At 38.4% G+C, this 18,896-nt stretch overlaps 1 protein-coding gene across 1 annotated transcript; it reads left to right on the forward strand.

Moving 5' to 3' along the window:
- The first annotated feature begins 8,378 nt into the window (after positions 1-8,378).
- On the forward strand, positions 8,379-12,616 carry DDX53 (DEAD-box helicase 53). Its single transcript, XM_054471803.1, has one exon. The coding sequence runs from the start codon at positions 8,519-8,521 to the stop codon at positions 10,406-10,408; it is 1,890 nt and encodes a 629-aa protein (XP_054327778.1). The 5' UTR covers positions 8,379-8,518; the 3' UTR covers positions 10,409-12,616.
- Positions 12,617-18,896: the final 6,280 nt, after the last annotated feature.

Raw genomic sequence — 18,896 nt, forward strand, 5'->3', positions numbered from 1 at the left:
TAAATTGATGAAATCATGCGATTTTTCTACTTTAGCCTGTTAATGCAGTGTTTTATTAAAGTGACAAATTTTTGAATATTCAAACAGCCTTGCATTCCTGAAATAAACTCCAGTTGGTGTATGTGTGTATATATGTGTGTATATACATGTGGATGTGCATTTATATATATTGCTAGATTCCATTTGCTAACATTTTTTTGAGGTTTTATTTCATCTGTGTTCATAAGGGATATTGGTCTGTAGTTTTCTCTTTGTTTGTACTGGATTTGTCTTTTTCCAGTCTCAGGGTACTATTAGCCTAATAAAATAAGTTGGGAAGTGTTCCCTCCTCCTTTTCTAGCTTCTGTAATAAAAAAATTCTAGAATAGTGTTAATTCCTCTTTAAATGTTTAAAAGCACCTAGGAGAGAGGATATATTTTGAGAGACTTTTTAAAATACAAATTAAAAATTATCTATTGGACAGAGCCATGTGTAGATCTTAGCCTTCGCACTTGCAAATCAAAGCTTTACAAGAGATGCTCTTCAAAGTCAATCCTTTACACCTCTACAACCCCATGATTTTAGGAATTGTTGTTTGACTTCTTTATGCAATGCAAAATGATATAGATAATCTTGTTTCCCTTTCTACTTACCTACATCATAGTTATTGGAAATGAAATAGTTCTGGAAAGCCCTTCAAATGCCTCAAAATAGAGGCAAGGTTATTATTGTTTTTAAAATGAATACCAGTATGTTAACATTTCTATAGGAAGTAGTTGGTAAGCAAGGATTTCTCTGAAGGAGCTTATTGCAGGTGCTAATCAGCTCACACTATTTTTTACTGTCTGTGCTGAAAAAAGAATTAATTACTTCAGTAACCTCACTTCTTCACATACCTAAATAATGCATACCCCTACTCTGTGGAGAATAAACTAAATTTGATAGAGAAAAGTTTAATGCGTAGCTAAAGATAGCACTGTAATCTCCTTGAAAGAACTCTCAGCACTCTCCTCCCTCTTTTTAAACAGACTTTCCTTTTCTGAAACTGCTAATGAATGGTTCTTGTATCCTTGTGATTCCCTCCCTCATTGTATATCCTCCCACATATTTCCAAAGACTATTAAAGTTCATTTTCTTCCAATATTCATAAGTAATTTTCCTGAAATCCATTGGATCCTTACCAGAACAATTGCAATGACCTGTCCCCAAAAGTCTTGTTTTCTAGAAGCATTGTTTAAAATTAAGACAGTGCCTTTGAGCTTCAGGTACAAGATATATAAAGTTCTCACTCCATCACTACAAAGTTCCCCAGTGGTCTAGTCATCTCTCATTGAAACTGTTTCCCTTAAAATATGTGTTTCTCCATCATTCCACAAAAAGGGCATTTTTTTTTTTTTTTTTTTTTTTTTTTTTTTTTTAAGACGGAGTCATTCACTCTGTTGCCCAGATGGGAGTGCAGTGGCACAATCTCAGCTCACTGCAACCTCCATCTCCCGGGTTGAAGTTATTCTCCTGCTTCAGCCTCCCGAGAAGCTGGGATGACAGATGTATGCCACCATGCCCAACTAATTTTTGTATTTTTAGTAGAGATGGGGTTTTGCCATGTTGGCCAGGCTAATCTCGAACTCCCGGCCCTAAGCAAACTGCTTGCCTTGGCCTCCCAAAGTGCTGGGATTATAGGTGTGAGCCACCGCGCTGGGCCAAAAAGGGCATTCTTGAAGGTCATTGATGATTTTCGTCTCCAAAATTCAGTAGTCTACCTCCCTCCCGTCCTTTTGAAGAATTTTATATTGTTTACCAAAACTCCTCGACAAGTTCTCCTGCCTTATTTCCTATTATGTAGACTCTCTTTTCACCTACCTTCCTGTTTTTCTCTTCTCATTATCTAATCATATGAATTCTATGGTTCCTTAAAATGTTCTTAAACCTGTCTTTCATTACTGTCTATTTGTTCAAGTATTCAATTCCAGTTTCAACTATAACTTCTATGCTGACTATTCTCAAATCTCTCTTCGTCTTCTCATCTGAACTACAGTCCCAAATCTTCAGGTTCAGTTAGGATTTTTACTTGTATGCCCCGCACAACACCACAAACTGGACATGACTGAAACCAAACTCCTCTGCTTCCCCTCCGCCTTTCCTGTCGAATGGCTTCAAGATTCTCTGCTTCAATAAGTCTCTAACCTGGAAGACTGAGTCATCTTTAATTAAAGACTCTTTTTATCTGAGAACCAGGCACCAAATCAAGCACATTTTTTCCCTAGAAACTAGGATTAGGTGGAAGGGAAAAGACCTTGAAGCTAACCATATCCATGTTTACATTTATTCATGTTTAAAGTTATTTACCGCAACTTTGCGTGAACTTGGATATATTATATAACATCTCTGAGCTTCAATGTTTTCACATGAAAAAGATGAAAAATACATACTATGAAGTTGCTGTGGTAATTTAATGAGATAATACACTTAAAATGTTTGGCATACAGTAGAACTCAGAAATGTTAGTTGCTTCTCAGACGCAGTTTTTCTATCTGTTCCGTTCTCCGAGTTCCCACTGCTAAACTACCACACTCTGTTCAAGTCCCTCAGTCCCATGTACTTGAAATATCAAAAACAAAGCCCCGATTTTTCAACCCCACTTTCCTGCACTCTACTTTCTCCAAAGGGACCCACTTCCCTCATTAATGTCATATGACTCCTTCATTCTAAGTTTACCACTGTTTTACCATATTAACTTGATAGTTCATTGACTGTCCTTAAGGTTCGTAAAAGTTCCCTTTTCCTTTCCCCTGACCCAAACCATCCTTCTCCATTTCTCCTTTCTCCTTAACCTGAATTTTTTTGTCCTAGTCCTCCAGGCTGCCCTGATTTCTTCCCAAAGGCCACACTGGGTTTTTTTCCCTGAAACTTTAAGATCCTTCTATCTCTAATTTCATACCTCCTATAGTATCAGATCAAACCCACTCCCCTTATAGGTCTTTGCCTCAACTCTCCAGCCTCTCCAACCTCCCTTCAGCCCTTCTTGCCTGCAACCATTATTAACACCTAATAGCATTCTAATTTGTGTTTGTTGGGCTAATTGTCTTAGTCTGGTCAGGCTGCTATAACAAAACACCATTAACTGGATGGCCTATAAACAACAGGAATTTATTTCTCACAGCTCTGGAGTCTGGGAAGTCCAAAATCAAGTCACCAGCAGACTTGGTGTCTGGTAAAGGCCCACTTCCCGGTTCACAGACGGCCACCTTTTCATTGTAACCTCACATCGCAAAAAAGGCATGGGGTTTCTCTCAGGCCTGTTTTATAAGGGCAAGCTAATTCCATTCATGAGAGCTGTACTCTCATGACCAAGTCACCTCCCAAAGGCCCCATCTCCTAACACTATCACCTTTGGGGTTAGGATTTCAACATAGGAACTTCGGGGGAACAAAAATATTCAAACCACATTTGATGTTCCACATCAGTGCTTACAAGCACTTGGGTTTCATATATTAATAACATTTCAAAGCCTAATTAGGCTACTGGCCATTAGATTTACATTCTTTCTTGCCCTAGGCGAGACCTTTAAAAATAATTTGAAATCCTTATTTCATTTTAAAAGTATATTTTACAAAAAATAGTAGGGCATAATGTTAGAATAAAAAAGTTTATATTGAATAAATTTAGATTTGGGTAAAAAAATTCTATTATCCTTGTTTGTTTGTTTTTTTTGTTTGTTTTTTGTTTTTTTCATTTTGATATGGACCAGAGGAAGCTATCAGGAAAATCCTTGGACAGGGAATCTCCATGATTGTCTCTCTATACCTACTGTTTCTATAACAGGGATAATTGATACTTGGAGAGTTCCTACTATGAACCAATTAGTAAAACTTTGTGTGTGTCTGTGTGTGTGTATGAGACAGGTACTAGTATGCCATTCTATACACAGCAAAACTAAGACATAATTTTCTCATGACTCACAGTGAATAAATGGTGAAAGTGATATTTGGACCCAGTTATTTAAGGTCCAGTGTTCTTGATTGCTAACTACACCACACTGCTGCTACTTCTTTAGACTCTGTGGTATGAGTATGATTCTATATACAAAACAAACATATCAATACGTACAATGATAATTGCAATGTTTGCCATAATACAGCACATCTATTGAACAGAATAATGGCCAGATATATATCATCCCAAGGAAACTACTTCTATAAAGAGTATTTATAAATTGTAAAGTGCTGTACAGATGCAAAACCAACTGTAATTATTATCATCAACAATGCTAACTGGAATTCCATAAGTCAAGTTTGCCTTAGACCATCACAGCAGATTTATTAAATAAAACACTATCAATATGATTTCTAAGGGAGTCCCATATATGAGACTATTTTAGGCCAGCAACATTAACTCATCTTTAAGAGAGTTTTGTAGAAATTGGAGTGATGGCAAAGTAGCCCAATTCACTGCCTGCAATATTTCACTCTCTTACTGTTGCCTCTAAGATTATAGGGACTGCCCTAAGCAAAATGGTAGAAACCGTCTTAAACATACTCTTGTCTTTCCTTACATAACCCTTTTTATCTTACCTTGGGGGAAACTTTACATATTCTTCCCATCTTTCCCACTCTCTGCCCTAAAAGAATCTTTTAGCCAGCTGCTCCACTGGAAAGCATCTAACCGACAAATTCACATTTTTGTGTTTTGTTTTTCCAGGACCATGCTAATAACATACCAAGCCATAAGCCATAGGGATATATATTCAGTGGGAATATTTCAGATACAGTGAATAAGGCCGTTGTAGAGATATTTAGAGCAAAGAACATCACACTGGTGGCCCTTAATTTAGCTGACAAATATTTTTTCCAACTGATAAGGGCAATTGTAAATGGTAATGAATCATTCTGAAAGCACAATCCCTCTCAGTATCTTCAATATCCACAAGTCTTCTACCAGTTCTGTGTCATCATAGTAATTCGCCACAATGAGTTCCACCTTAAAGCGCACTGCTCTCTACCCAGATTTTACAACTACCCCTCTCCCAACAATATGACTCTTCTTCACTTCACTTTCATGGCTTCTTCTATTTTTCTGTATCACCCACATAAAACAAGAATAGAAGCAAGTCACTTCGTAGTAAAGGAGTAATGTCCTGTACTATTTTCCTGACTGGCCACAAGTCAACAAATGGTTCTAAATTTTTACTCTCAATAATTTGCTGAGTACCTTCGGTCAATTCCAGAAAGAATTTGGAACCTCAATTTCACTCTCTGTAATAAGGGAGAACAAAATGACCTCTGATGTACCCAACACCTGTAGAATTCTACAGTTCTGTAATATTAAATATTATTCAAAGTAAAGACGAAGGCATAAAGACAGAGAAACATAATACATCCTTCGAGAGGTAAAAACCACGTGTAACTAAACAAATTTCCTTTTAAAATAGTTAATAAACTAGAAGACATTGAGAATGCCTTAAAATTCCTAGTACAATTCATGGAGAAGTATGGAGGAGTTGTAATGTGACTTGATCAGAATATATCTGGCTGAACAACCAGATGAAAAAAAAATTGGTTAGGTAATTTGTATTTATCCAGACCAGTGGTTTCCAAAATACATTCCAAAGAACACTACTAATTGTAAAAAATAATAATAAAGATTGAATTTAAATGCAAACTGAGCCCTTGAGGGTTGTCTGGACTTAGTGACTCATTCCATAAAATAGAGTATGGAAAGGGAGAAATAATAATTTTACAGTGTAGAAAACATGAATAACACAAATTATCCAAGGGACCGAGGTTGACATTACCAATGATGGGTCACAATGACATCAGGTACCTATCTCCCCAATATGATGTGATGAGACAGGCTCTTCATCTCTGTGATATTTTCTTCCAAAAGCCCATAACCCCAGTCTAATCATGAGAAGTTACATCAAGCATACCTTTTTGAAGGACATTCTACAAAATTCCTGATCATTACTACTCAAAATTGGAAAGATTATGAAAAATAAGAAAAAACTGAGAAACTCTCACAAACTGTACATAACTAAATGCAGTATGGTGTCTTGGAGTGGATCTTGAAACTGAAAAAATACATTAATGGAAAACTGGTAACATAAAGTTTGGAATTTAGGTAATGGTAACACACCAATAGTGTTTTCCTATATTTGACAAATGTAACATGATAATGAGATATGATAAGATTAGAGGAAACTGAAACTGGCTGAGGCTATACAGGAACCTCTCTGCACTACTTCCGTAACTGTTCTGTAAATCTGAAATTATTCCAAATAAAAAGCTTATTTAAATAATTGATGAAGATATCCATTAGCAAATTCGTTTGGGGAACTTTGGATTAAACAACTGATTTTTCTCAATGTCTGTAATTATCATAGCTCCTAAAATATCCAATAAGCATTGTGATTTTAACAGAGAGAATATAGGGTGCTGTGTTTCCCAAACATATTTGACCAGAAACCTTTTTATTTCTTCAAATAGCATCTTTTACAAAAAGTACTGACACAGAGAAGTTTTCTCCCAAGGTGTCACAGACTTCTGTCCTATACTAGACCATGATGAAATTTTAATCAGTGACTGACTGAAGAGACAAAGATGCTATGAACATTAAATTGGCAGAAGACTTGAAACTAGAGGCTAATATGATGGATGAGAGAATAATCATTAAAATTATATTTAATAGGCTACCTCAATTGACCAAACTTAATAAGATGACTATAAAAGGATACATATATAGTCTTCATTTAGGTAAGCAAATAAAAAAAAAAAAAAATCAGCTGAGTAAGTAAAAGAAGCAAGAACTTAAATGCCCGTCATGTTACTGTGAGTAGCTTTGTGTCTCAGGAGTTCTTAGGTAAAATTAGTAGAATTGTTGTGCTCAGTAAAGATGCCCTAATAGTAGGAGTAATGCCATTCCTGCAGATTGTTTGCTTGTTTTTTCATTTGTTTTTTAGTTCTGCGTGCTACATTGTAAATGGTCCTCAATGAACCATTTCCAAAGGAGAGGCAATAGGATGATGTGTGTCTTGGAAACCATGTCATAGCAAGAAACGTTGAAGAAACTGGAAATGTTGCCCTGATGCACAGAAACCTTTGACAGAGGCCGGGCGCGGTGGCTCACACCTGTAATCCCAGCACTTTGGGAGGCCAAGGCGGGTGGATCACCTGAGGTCAGGAGTTCGAGACCAGGCTGGCCAACATGGTGAAACCCCGTCTCTACTAAAAATACAAAAAATTAGCCAGGCGTGGTGGCAGGCACCTGTAATACCAGATACTCAGGAGGCTGAGGCAGGAGAATCACTTGAACCGGGGAGGCCAAGGTTGCAGTGAGCCAAGATCGCGCTATTGCACTCCAGCCTGGCCAACAAGAGTGAAACTCCATCTCAAAAAAAAAAAGAAAAGAAAAAGAAAAAAAAGAAAACTTTGACAGATCCTTAAGTACACAAGGATACAGGAGAATCAAGCCTATTCTGTATAACTTCAGAACTCAGAAGGACTTAAGGGCACAGGAAACCGCACGTTTTGGTTCAAAAAAACTTTTGTAACCATTAAACAGCCTCATAACGGAATGGATATTCTTGAAATGAAGTGAGCTCCCTGCCTCTGGGAGTGTCTAAATGGAAGCTGGATATCCCTCTGTCCAGACTGCTGCTAGAATGTCTTCTACGTGTACCTAATAAATGAGTTCTACACAGCCTTCCAGTGCTAAGGTCTCAGAAGCTATCAAACCACAGGGAAGGAAAAAAAAATGAAGAGGCACTGAGAAAAGTGACAAATCACTAAAAATAGCCCCTAAAGTACCTTAGGCACCGCTTTACCTCTCTTCTAACCATCATCCCTGTAATAATATCTGGAAACTGCCTAAACAAGTGTTGACATGTAGTTGATGAATTAAGGCAAAACGCTGTCCTAGAGTGTGCACCTAAGAGATTTCTGATTAGTAGAATTAAAGTTACACTAGAGGACAGGGAATGATGAATTTATCCTGACAAAGTACTGTATTCACTCCAAAAGAAATTTACCAAAATAAATAAACACACGAATATATAAATAAATAGTTTTTCTTTAAATGCATTATTTTTTTCTCTTAGGGAAATAACTGGCTTATATAAAGGACAATGTATATATGGTGTGTATGTTGAAGGCGTGCTTCAAGGTTGCTCTCAAGCTGAGCCAGAACTATCACGAGAAGAGTGAAAGGGGCACCCAGCACCCAGAAGTTAAGGAGGCATTAGGGTCCTGTAAGTGCTGGCAGGGTCAGCCCGTGAGAGTGAGTGCCTCTTTAAATTTGCGTCACAGACGCCTGCTTACCTCACCCCAGTCCAATCCCTGTGATTGGTCAGGCCATCAAAGCCTCGCCCCTTCGACGTCAAACACTGGCTTCTGGGGCAACTGCTGCGTAGCTGCGCGACTAGCACCCGGAAACAATTGCCACCGCCATCTTTTGGTGCGGAAGGTGACGGGAAAGAGGCCGCAGACCTGAACTTCCAACCGTATGTAGGCGAGAAGCCGGTGCCGATACTCCCACTATCCCACAATGTCCCACCAGGCCCCAGAGTGGAAGAGGGCGGAGGCTAATCCAAGAGACCTTGGGGCCAGCCGGGATGCCAGGGGCAGCAGAGGCAGTGGCTGGAGTGGCCTCTTCGGCCATCAGGGACCGAGAGCAGCAGGCTCCCGTGAACCACCACTCTGCTTTAAAATAAAGAACAATATGGTTGGTGCGGTCATTGGTTACAGTGGATCAAAAATACAAGATCTACAACATTCGACAAACACCAAAATACAGATCATAAAGGGGGAATCTGAAGCAAAAGTCAGAATTTTTGGCAATAGGGAAATGAAGGCAAAGGCCAAAGCGGCTATAGAAGCACTTACTAGAAAACAAGAAAGCTACAACTCAGAATCCAGTGTGGATAATGCTGCATCCCAATCCCCTATTGGAAGAAATCTAGGCAGAAATGACATTGATGGAGAAGCTCAGCCATTGTCCAATTGGGATCGCATTGGGGCAGCAGTCGTGGAGTGCGAAAAGAGAAAATGGGCAGATCTACCACCAGTTAAGAAAAACTTTTACATAGAATCCAAAGCAACAAGCTGCATGTCTGAAATGCAGGTGATTAACTGGAGAAAGGAAAATTTCAACATCATGTGTGATGACTTGAAAAGTGGTGAAAAGCGTCTCATCCCAAAACCAACTTGTAGGTTTAAAGACGCTTTTCAGCAATACCCTGATCTTCTGAAAAGCATAACAAGGGTAGGGATTGTAAAGCCAACACCAATTCAGTCACAGGCATGGCCAATTATTCTACAAGGAATAGATCTTATAGAAGTTGCACAAACCGGAACAGGGAAAACATTGTCCTATTTAATGCCTGGGTTTATTCATCTTGATTCTCAACCAATATCTAGAGAGCAAAGGAATGGGCCTGGGATGCTAGTCCTTACACCCACTAGAGAGTTGGCTCTTCAGGTGGAAGCTCAATGTTCAAAGTATTCATATAAAGGTCTCAAAAGCATTTGCATATATGGTGGTAGAAACAGAATTGGACAAATAGAAGACATTAGCAAAGGTGTAGATATCATTATTGCAACTCCTGGGAGGCTGAATGACCTACAAATGAATAACTCTGTCAACCTAAGAAGCATAACCTACTTGGTTATAGATGAGGCAGATAAAATGCTGGATATGGAATTTGAACCCCAGATAATGAAGATTTTATTAGATGTGCGCCCAGACCGACAGACTGTTATGACAAGTGCAACTTGGCCAGATACTGTACGTCAACTAGCACTTTCTTATTTGAAAGATCCTATGATTGTTTATGTTGGTAATCTGAATCTAGTTGCTGTAAATACAGTGAAGCAAAATATAATTGTTACCACAGAAAAAGAAAAACGAGCTCTCACCCAAGAGTTCGTAGAGAACATGTCACCCAACGACAAAGTCATCATGTTTGTCAGCCAAAAACATACTGCTGATGACTTGTCAAGCGACTTCAATATCCAAGGCATATCTGTAGAATCATTACATGGCAACACTGAACACAGTGATCAAGAGCGAGCATTAGAGGACTTTAAAAGTGGAAACATAAAGATACTGATTACAACTGATTTCGTACCCCGAGGTCTTGATCTTAATGATGTCACACATGTATATAATTACGATTTCCCAAGGAATATTGAAGTATATGTACACAGAGTAGGGTACATTGGACGGGCAGGAAAGACTGGCACATCAGTTACCCTCATCACTCAGAGAGATTCGAAAATGGCCGGTGAATTGATTAAAATTCTGGACAGAGCAAATCAGAGTGTTCCGGAAGATCTTGTAGTAATAGCTGAGCAATACAAGTTAAATCAACAAAAGAGGGACACAGAAACACGATCAAGAAAACCTGGACAAAGACGCAAGGAGTTTTATTTTTAAGTTGAAAAGTTGTACCAGGCTACTGGAAGATTCCAGGCATGTTAAAGATATGCAGTATTGAATATATGTAAGGAAGTATTGGAAACATACTAGCCATTTAAAGACATAACTAATTCTTAAATAATACTGCTAAACTTTCAATATTGTGTATGTTCCTTAATATTAAAAAAAGTCTCAAAAAATGAGAGAGTGAGAGACTATGTGAAGAGAAAGTAAACGTTATGTGTTGGTTAAAGTTTAATTTCTCTTAATAATACTTTTATTTTAGGTTTGGGGGTATATGTGAAGGTTTGTTAAAGAAACACGTGTCATGGGGGTTTATCAACTTTCAATATTGTGTATGTTCCTTAATTTTAAAAAAGTCTCAAAAATTAGAGAGTGAGAGACTATGTGAAGAGAAAGTAAATGTTATGTGTTGGTTAGAGTTTAATTTCTCTTAAAAATACTTTTATTTTAGGTTTGGGGGTATATGTGAAGGTTTGTTAAAGAAACACGTGTCATGGGGGTTTATCAACTTTCAATATTGTGTATGTTCCTTAATTTTAAAAAAAAGTCTCAAAAATGAGAGAGTGAGAGACTATGTGAAGAGAAAGTAAATGTTTTGTGTTGGTTAGAGTTTAATTTCTCTTAAAAATACTTTTATTTTAGGTTTGGGGGTATATGTGAAGGTTTGTTAAAGAAACACGTGTCATGGGGGTTTATCAACTTTCAATATTGTGTATGTTCCTTAATTTTAAAAAAAAGTCTCAAAAATGAGAGAGTGAGAGACTATGTGAAGAGAAAGTAAATGTTATGTGTTGGTTAGAGTTTAATTTCTCTTAAAAATACTTTTATTTTAGGTTTGGGGGTATATGTGAAGGTTTGTTAAAGAAACACGTGTCATGGGGGTTTATCAACTTTCAATATTGTGTATGTTCCTTAATTTTAAAAAAAAGTCTCAAAAATGAGAGAGTGAGAGACTATGTGAAGAGAAAGTAAATGTTATGTGTTGGTTAAAGTTTAATTTCTCTTAAAAATCCTTTTATTTTAGGTTTGGGGGTATATGTGAAGGTTTGTTAAACACGTGTCATGGGGGTTTATCAACTTTCAATATTGTGTATGTTCCTTAATTTTAAGAAAAAGTCTCAAAAATGAGAGAGTGAGAGACTATGTGAAGAGAAAGTAAATGTTATGTGTTGGTTAAAGTTTAATTTCTCTTAAAAATCCTTTTATTTTAGGTTTGGGGGTATATGTGAAGGTTTGTTAAAGAAACACGTGTCATGGGGGTTTATCAACTTTCAATATTGTGTATGTTCCTTAATTTTAAAAAAAGTCTCAAAAATGAGAGAGTGAGAGACTATGTGAAGAGAAAGTAAATGTTATGTGTTGGTTAAAGTTTAATTTCTCTTAAAAATACTTTTATTTTAGGTTTGGGGGTATATGTGAAGGTTTGTTAAAGAAACACGTGTCATGGGGGTTTACTGTACATATTATTTCGTCACCCAGGTATTAAGCCCAGTGCCCAATAATTATCTTTTCTGCTCTTCTCCCTCCTTCCACCCTCCCCCATCAGCTAGACCCCGGTGTCTGCTGTTTCCTTCTTTGCGTTCATAAGTTCTCATCATTTACTTCCCACTTATAAGTGAGAACGTGGTATTTGAGTTTCTGTTCTTGTGTTAATTTTATAGTCTGCCATGTCCATTTGTCTTCTCTAAAACACTTGGTAGAAGACAACAATGGTGCTTTTCTGGCTTTAAAATTGTTGTACTAAATTGAAGCATAGCTTCAAGCTTATCCAGTCAAAATATTCTCTTTTCCCCCCAGCAGTTGGTGCCACAACAGTTCTTAAAGTTATTTCCACTATCATTCTCTACTTGTTTTAATTCATTAGAAAATAAGTGCTAAATTTTTTAGAAGATTCCACAATTCTATTTTTATCAGAATGATGTCACCAACAGAGCAGGATGTCTGACTCACTGGGAATCAGGTCCTTGTATGCATTTTGTCACTATCCCTTGGTTAAAACTCTGAGGAAATCACTTGCCTTCTCTAGGCCTCAATTTCTCTACTCATAAAATGGGACAGTTTTATTAATTTAGAGGTCTCTTTTACCTCTAAAATTCGGTGATATTATAACTAAAACTGTATACCCCAGCCTTGTATTAACACTTTTTTGTCTAATCTAGGAGAAATTGCATCCTTATATAATTGAATAAAACAATCCTTTTCAATGACAAGAATAGTGCATTCTGCATTTTTATTGATTTTGCAATTCAACTGGTAGGTTTTCATTTTATTCTTTGCTTTTCTTTTCATCATGCTTTATTTTAATTCAGTTTGAAGGTCAAAACCATATATATACAGATACATATATCAGGGAAAAAATTAAAGTGAAAGAAAAATTTATCTACTGGGAAAAACATTAAAACCAATCAAATAAGGGCTGGGCGAGGTGGCTTACCCCTGTAATCCCAGCACTTTGGGAGGCCGAGGCGGGCGGATCATCTGAGGTCAGGAGTTCAAGACCAGCCTGACCAACATGGAAAAACCCTGTCGCTACTAAAAATACAAAATTAGCTGGGTGTGGTGGCACATGCCTGTAATCCCAGCTACTCGGGAGGCTGAGGCAGGAGAATCAGTTGAACCCGGGAGGCAGAGGTTGCAGTGAGCTGAAATCGTGCCATTGCACTCCAGGCTGGGAAACAAGAGCAAAACTCTGTCTCAAAAAAAAAAAAACAAATGACATTTTTGCCATAAGAACCAATTTTAGTAAAACTCTTCCTAATTTTATCTATAATTCTACCTCTTATGCCTTATTTAGAAGCAAGGTGCTTCTCACACCTGCAAAAAGAAATCCCTACAAAGATGTTAAGTAAACTTTAAAATTCAGTGTTCATGAAAACATTAGAATTAGTTAACATTTCTGGTAAAATCAAGAGAAAAATTAAGGCAACAATCTTTTTTCCCCAGCATGCCTTACCTGTGACTACAAATAAGTCAGAAAATAAGGGAAAGAAAGAAGTAAATGCTCTAGGTATAGGTATTTAAGGCTTAAAGTATGGACTTTAAAGGCTTTTTAAAATGTGGACCTTAATATCTCTGGATAAAATTAATAACAATGGTTAACATTTTTGAGTGATACATACCTGGCGCTTTATCTCCTAATCTCTAATATTTATAAGAACCCCACTCGGAAGGAAATCTTACCCCTATTTTGCAGAGGATGAAGCAAAGTCAGAGGAGCTAACTTGCCTAAGGGCCCTAAACTTGATTAAAGAGAAATTAAGTGATATTTAGAGGACTTAAGGGGTATTTTGACGTGGAAGTGCCTGATTCCAATATTTATATTTTTTAATTTTAGTATAGTTATTATGTTTAAAGGCAATATGCTTGACTTGAGGTTCTCTACAAGTTCAGATTTAGTGAAATAAGTGTGTGCAAATTTAATGCAAAGGCAATCTATAGCAGAACTGTAATAGAAGCTCAAATGGCTTAGTGCTGTTCACTCAGAGGAGAAATGATAAATGTTTAGCAAGTTAGAGTATATGTTATTTTCCAGAATTATTCTTAGGGGCAATGCTATATTTGTTAGAAAAGAATGCAACAACGCAACCACTTGAGATAGTATATTTCCATAATCATGTCTAAGTAACAGTTACAAGAAAAATTATCACTCAATGTCTATGAGTAAGAAAATGAGAGATGTATGCATTTCTTCTACAACATAACGCTGGACAGAAGAACTAGTGTATAGAGAAAGATAAGCAGAAATAGTGCAATGACTGTTAACCAAGGGTGATTTTGCTCCCCAGGGGAGCTTTGACAATATCTGTGGACAGTATTGGTTGTTACAGCTATGGGTAGGGGGTGAGGTGCTCCTAGCATCTAGTGGGTAGAGGCTGAACACCCTACAATCTACAGGACAGCCCCTCACAACAAAGAATTATCTGGCACAAAACAATAGTGCTGAGATGGGGAATCCCTGAGACAGCATAAGAAAAACAACCAAAACCAACTGCTTCGTAACCAAAAAGGCACGTCAAAGAAAAAAAAGAATAGAGGGTTTCTAAGTTATATCTTGTGGGTTTTGCAGAGAAAAAGTATCCCTACAAACTTCCTGTCTTTGGTGTAGTCTGCATCAGTGGTTCTCTACCAGGCCCAGTTTTGTCATTGTCTGGAGACAGATTTGGTGGGTTGTTGTGTTAGTCCATTTTCATACTGCTATGAAGAAATACCCAAGACTGGGTAATTTATAAAGAAAAAGAGGTTTAATGGACTCACAGTTCCACATGGCTGGGGAGGCCTCACAATTATGGTGGAAGGTGAAGGAGGACAAAAGGTGCATCTTACATGGTGAGCAGGCAAGAGAGTTTGTGTAGGGGAACCCTCGTTTATAAACCATCAGATCTCATGAGACTAGCATGAGAACAGCGTGGGAAAGACCCGCCCCCATGATTCAATTACCTCCCACCAGTTCCCTCCCATGACATGTGGGAATTATGAGAGCTGCAATTCGAGATGAGATTTGGGTGGGGATGCAGCCAAACCATATCATTCTGTCCCTGGCCCCTCCCAAATCTCATGTCCTCACATTTCAAAACCAATCATGGCTTCCCAACTGTCTCTCAAAGTCTTAACTCATTTCAGCATTAACTCAAAAGTCCACAGTTCAAAGTTTCATCTGAGACAAGGCAAGTCCCTTCCACCTATGAGCCTATAAAATCAAAAGCAATTTAGTTAATTCCCAGACATAATGGAGGTACAGGCCTTGGGTAAATATACCCATTCCAAATGAGAGGAATTGCTTAAAACAAAGGAGCTACAGGCCCATGCAAGCGTGAAATCCAGCTGGGCAGTCAAATCTTAAAGCTCCAAAATGATCTCCTTTGACTCCAGGTCTCACATCCAGGTCACGCTGATGCGAGAGGTGGGTTCCCATGGTCTTGGGCAGCTCTGTCCCTGTGGCTTTGCAGAATATACCCCCTTTCCCGGCTGCTTTCATGGGCTCACAAAGAGTCTCTGTGGCTTTTCCAGGTGCAAGGTGTAAGCTGTTGGTGGATCTACCATCGTGGGGTATGGAGGATGTTGGTCCTCTTTTCGCAGCTCCACTAAGCAGTGCTCTAGTGGGGACTCTGTGTGGGGGCTCCCACCCTACATTTCCCTTATGCACTGCCCTAGCAGAGGTTCTCCTTGAGGGCCCTGCCCCTGCAGCACACCTCGGCCTGGGCATCCAGGTGTTTCCATACATCCTCTGAAACCTAGGCAAAGGTTCCCAAACCTCAGTTCTCGACTTTTGTGCACCCACAGGCTCAACACCACGTGGAAGCTGCCAAGGCTTGAGGCTTGCAACCTCTGAAGCTGCAGCCCAAGCTCTATGTTGGTCCCTTTCAGCCACAGGTGGCATGGGTGGGACACAGGGCACCAAATCCCTAGGTTATATACAGCAGGGGAACACTAGACCCAGCCCATGAAACCATTTTGTCCTCCTAGGCTCCAGACCTCTGATGGGAGAAGCTGCCATGAAAACCTCTGACATGCTCTGGAGACATTTTCCCCATTGTCTTGGGAATTAACAGTTGGCTCCTCATTACTTATACAAATTTCTGCAGCTGGCTTGAATTTCTCCTCAGAGAGTGGGTTTTGCTTTTCTATCACATCATCAGTATACAATTTTTCTGAACTTTTATGCTCTGCTTCCTCTTCAAATGTAAGTTCCAATTCCAAACCATATCTTTCTGAATGAATAAAACTAAATGTTTTTAACAGCACCCAAGTCACCTCTTGAATGTATTGCTGCTTAGAAATTTCTTCTGCCAGATGCCCTAAATTATATCTCTCAAGTTCAAAGTTCCACAAATCTCTAGGGTAGGGACAAAATGCCATCAGTCCCTTTGCTAAAAACATAGCAAGAGTCACCTGTGCTCCAGTTCCCAACAAGTTCCTCATCTCCATCTGTGACCACATCAACCTGGACTTTATTGTCCATATCACTATCAGCATTTCGGTCAAAGCCATTCAACAAGACTCTAGAAAATTCCAAACTTTCCCATATCTTCCTGTCTTCTTCTGAGCCCTCCAAACTGTTCCAACCTCTGCCTGTTACCCAGTTCCAAAATCATTTCCATATTTTGGGTATCTTTACAGCAGCACCTCACTCTACTGGTACCAATTTACTGTATTAGTCCATTTTCATACTGCTATGAAGAAATACCCAAGACTGGGTAATTTATAAAGAAAATGAGGTTTAATGTATTCACAGTTCCACATTGCTGAGGAGGCCTCACAATCATAGCGGAGGGTGAAGGAGGAGCAAAGGCAAGTCTTATGTGGTGAGCAGGCAAGAGAGCTTGTATAGGGGAACTCCCCTTTATAAAACCATCAGATCTCATGAGACTTATTCATTATCACAAGAACAGCACAGGAACAACCCGCCCCATGATTCAATTACCTCTCACCAGGTCCCTAACACATGGGAATTATGGGAGCTACAATTCAAGATGACATTTGGGTGGGGACACAACCAAACCATATCAGTCGTCATAACTGAGGGTGATGGTGGTGGTATTGGTATCTCCTGGGTAGAGTCGGAGGATGCCACTAAACATCCCACAATTCATAGGAGAGCTCCCTAAAACAAAGAATTATCTGCCCTGAATGTCAGTAGTGCCACAGTTGAGAAACCTTGCAATGGATTAAGCAAAAATAAAAATGCAAACCTAGGTGTAGAGAAGCCAAGAAGGGACTTTATGAAGGAAAACAAAAAGAGGATATTCATTTGTTGTGCACTGCGCAATATAAAACCCTCCACTGGCTGGGCACGGTGGTGCACACCTGTAATCTCAGCACTTTGGGAGGTGGAGGCGGGTGGATCACCTGAGGTCAGGAGTTCGAGACCAGCCTGACTAATATGGTAAAACCCCATCTCTACTAAAAATACAAAAAATTAGCCAGGCGTGGTGGCGGGCGCCTGTAATCCCAGCTACTCAGGAGGCTGAGGCAGGAGAATCGATTGAAGCCAGGAGGCGGAGGTTGCAGTGAGCTGAGATGGCGCCACTGCACTCCAGCCTGGGTGGCAGAGCAAGACTCTGTTTAAAAACAAAAAAACCTCCACTAATTTTCCTTTCTTTGGTACAATCTGTATTTCTCAGCTGGAGTTGATTTTGCTCCCTAAGGGACATTTGGCAATGTCTGGAGACAATTTTAGTTGTCCCTACTAGGGGGCAGCATTGCTACTGGCATCTGGTGGGTAGAAGTCAAGGATAAACAACTTAAAATGCACAGCACAGTAACTTAAAACAATGGATTTTTCAGTCCAGAACATATGATGTTGAGGTCAAGAAACTGATTGCATTGATTGACCAGTAAAGTTTTTATGTAGGTAAACTGTGTTTCAGAAATTCAAAGAAATACTTAGTTCTACATACAAATTGGGACAGATGGAAAGCAAAGCACTGAATATACACAGGACTCAAAGTATGAGGATTCAGCTGACCTCAGAGTTATGCATAAGATTCTTAGCATGGTGACTCACATTCAGTAGGCATTCAACAAATATTAGGTCCCTTCCACCTTCCCCCTCCCATCACCTACTATATAATCTATATAATGCTTATTAACTATTCTAGGTGTTGCTCAAGCTGTTTTCCCCCATTTGGAATGCCTTTTCTCTTTCCTCTCTGCCAAGACAAATCACATTTATCATTCTGGGTCCAGCCAAAGTGCTACATCTTCCCCAAGTTCCTATCTACTCTCCTTCATTTCAAAACTTCTGCAGTTACAGTTCTTGTTATCAAAGAATAATGTTGACATTTATACTATCTGCATAGGAATCTAGTAGGCAATAAAGGTAGACCGTTTTAAATCAGTGAAGAAAGAAAATTCTATTCCAAAACAAATAAGTAAAATAAATAAATGAAAAATACATAATATATAGCAGGACAATTGATCAACCAAAAAACTCTTATTATTAGAAAATAATTCCCACAAGATTATTGCTTTTATAAAAAACAAAAGAACATCAAGTTTATAGAGAGAAATAATTTCCGATATCAATGTGGAAAATAATTTTAAAACAGAAAAGCAACCACAGAAAATTAAAAGTAAATACGAATAGGTTTGACAAAGTAAAAATGAAAATCTTCTTAATGTTGAAAATATCATCAAAGGCAAAGGAAACACCAGAAAAATAATTTAAAATATATAATATGATCATAGTTATTTATATTTTATATATGGAGCTTTTTACAAAGAAAAAGTAAAAGATGAATTGAATAAATGTGGGCTGAAATGTAAAAGGCAACTCACTAGACAAGTGAACAACATATATATTAAAAAGTGCTTGACTTCTTTGTAATCAAAGGAATTAAAATTAAACCAATTATGTAACTTTTCTCTAACAAATTGGGTTAAGATTCTTTTTAAGGGCCTAATGCTACAAAGGATGCAGGGAAATAAACACTGATAAATTAAAATTCGATTTCATTCTATTCCGTGAAGGGACAGTTGAGAT

The sequence above is a fragment of the Pongo pygmaeus genome, chromosome X (genome assembly GCF_028885625.2).
Source record: "Pongo pygmaeus isolate AG05252 chromosome X, NHGRI_mPonPyg2-v2.0_pri, whole genome shotgun sequence".
Classification (NCBI taxonomy): domain Eukaryota; kingdom Metazoa; phylum Chordata; class Mammalia; order Primates; family Hominidae; genus Pongo; species Pongo pygmaeus.

Excerpts from the sequence above, each read along its gene's own strand:
- DDX53 (XM_054471803.1), top strand. The coding sequence starts at position 8,519 with ATGTCCCACCAGGCCCCAGAGTGGAAGAGGGCGGAGGCTAATCCAAGA.